This window comes from Otolemur garnettii, unplaced genomic scaffold (assembly GCF_000181295.1).
Source record: "Otolemur garnettii isolate 467f Iridium unplaced genomic scaffold, OtoGar3 scaffold00061, whole genome shotgun sequence".
Taxonomy (NCBI): domain Eukaryota; kingdom Metazoa; phylum Chordata; class Mammalia; order Primates; family Galagidae; genus Otolemur; species Otolemur garnettii.
Genome location: NW_003852456.1, coordinates 2,291,074 through 2,292,683, shown reverse-complemented (window position 1 = coordinate 2,292,683; position 1,610 = coordinate 2,291,074). Strand labels below are relative to the sequence as shown.

Below are 1,610 nucleotides of genomic sequence, written 5' to 3'. Positions count from 1 at the left end.
CATTGCCTGCGGACACAGTTGGTGATCACATTCTTAGCATTATTTTATGCATATTTAATTTTTTATTCCTTCATAATTGAATTAAGCCTAAAGACTTATCACTCTTAATGAGATTTCTTTATTTATATTGATTGTATTAAATTTGAGGCTTTGCATTAGCAATCACATCCTACTATTTTATAAGATGATGTGGGGGTGTGGATCAACTAAAAGAAATGGAGATATAGGAAACTGTCCACCCTCAGGTACAAGCTAAACTGACCCTTTACTAACATGACAAAGGGATAAAGGATGCAGGGTGCATCTTCAGGGTGCAGGGGAGGGAAGGCAGCAGTGGCACTAACAGGTAGCCGTCCCTCTTGACCTCCTTCCTTGTGTTCAAGTAGCACTTGCTCATGGCAGGCCAGTCTCCTGGGGTTGCACAGGGCTGGTGACTGCTGGAATGGTGGCGTCTTCTGGGACCTTCATCTTTAGTGTGGCAGTGGTATTCTCTCCCAAAAGTCTTTATTCTCAAGAAGGTCATAGTGTTTGTCAGGTCATTTCCATCTGAACAAATAGGACATGACCATCATCAGGCTCTGGGACTAGGCCTGAACCTACTCTGTTGACAGAATTAGTCAGCTCCCTGCTGTCCCCCCGCAAGGGGTCATGGCATAAACATGGTAGTTCCCGTGGTTTATCTATGTACCATACTAGAGACTTAAATGTTCTCTGGGCACATTGTTAAGTTTACTGTCTTGTAATAGCCCTTACTTATAGGTAAACTTGATTTATATTCTGCTTTCCTCTCCCTTAAGGCCTGATATGTACACACAGAGATTTAGGAAACTTCTAGCTTGAGGGCCAATAAAAACAGTTGTGTAATGACATACACTAGCCCTACTTGGGCTGTAGCAGTGCAGCGTGATGGGACTGGGACCTGTAGGCAGTGCCACCACCTGAGAAGCCACAGTTCTCTCTTGTAGCTGATGTACAGAGTTTGAACATAGCCATATAAGGGCAAGTTAGTTGTATCCTTACATAATTTGCAAAACTTTAAATTGTTCAAATGCAGATGAGTGAAAATTTGTAGACTGGTGGCACCAAGTGGCACACAGTGGAGTGACTTCTGTGTGCGTGGGGTCCCCGTGAACTGGGTGATCAGGGCAGCACCAGCCAACCTGGATAGTGCTGTTTGGTGTTAACGTCCTTGAGAACTGATCCAATGTGGCTTATGTTGGGAGAGGGAGTGGCCTGGAGCTCAGAACTGTGATGACAGTGAGTTAAATGTAGCCAGTGCTGCCTTCTTTGTCTTTGCCTGGTATATCTCCCAGCAGCACACAGGGTTTCCCTGCAAAGGAGTAACTCATCCTCTTCTTCCACAGAATCTGCTTTCAGATGAAAGACTCTGTCAGAGCGAAGCTCTTTATGCCTTTTTGAGCCCTTCTCCTGACTACCTCAAGGTTATTGATGTGCAGGGGAAAAAAACCACCTTTTCATTATCATCATTTTTGGAAAGACTTCCTCGTGACTTCTTCTCCCACCAGGAGGTGAGCTGGGTGAAGGTTGGGCGGTGTCTATAGCATGTTTAAGCAGATGCAGAATGGTCAGTCCAACAAGCAGTTGTGTCT

The 1,610-nt window shown here is 44.8% G+C and overlaps 1 protein-coding gene across 1 annotated transcript in view; it reads left to right on the top strand.

Annotated features, from left to right (window-relative positions):
• Window positions 1-1,610, top strand: part of SNX25 (sorting nexin 25) — a 90,233-nt gene that overhangs the window by 76,612 nt on the left and 12,011 nt on the right. Inside the window, exon 14 of the mRNA XM_023514904.1 lies at window positions 1,365-1,529. Within this exon, the coding sequence (XP_023370672.1) occupies window positions 1,365-1,529 (165 nt within the window). The remainder of the gene's footprint in view (window positions 1-1,364; window positions 1,530-1,610) is intronic.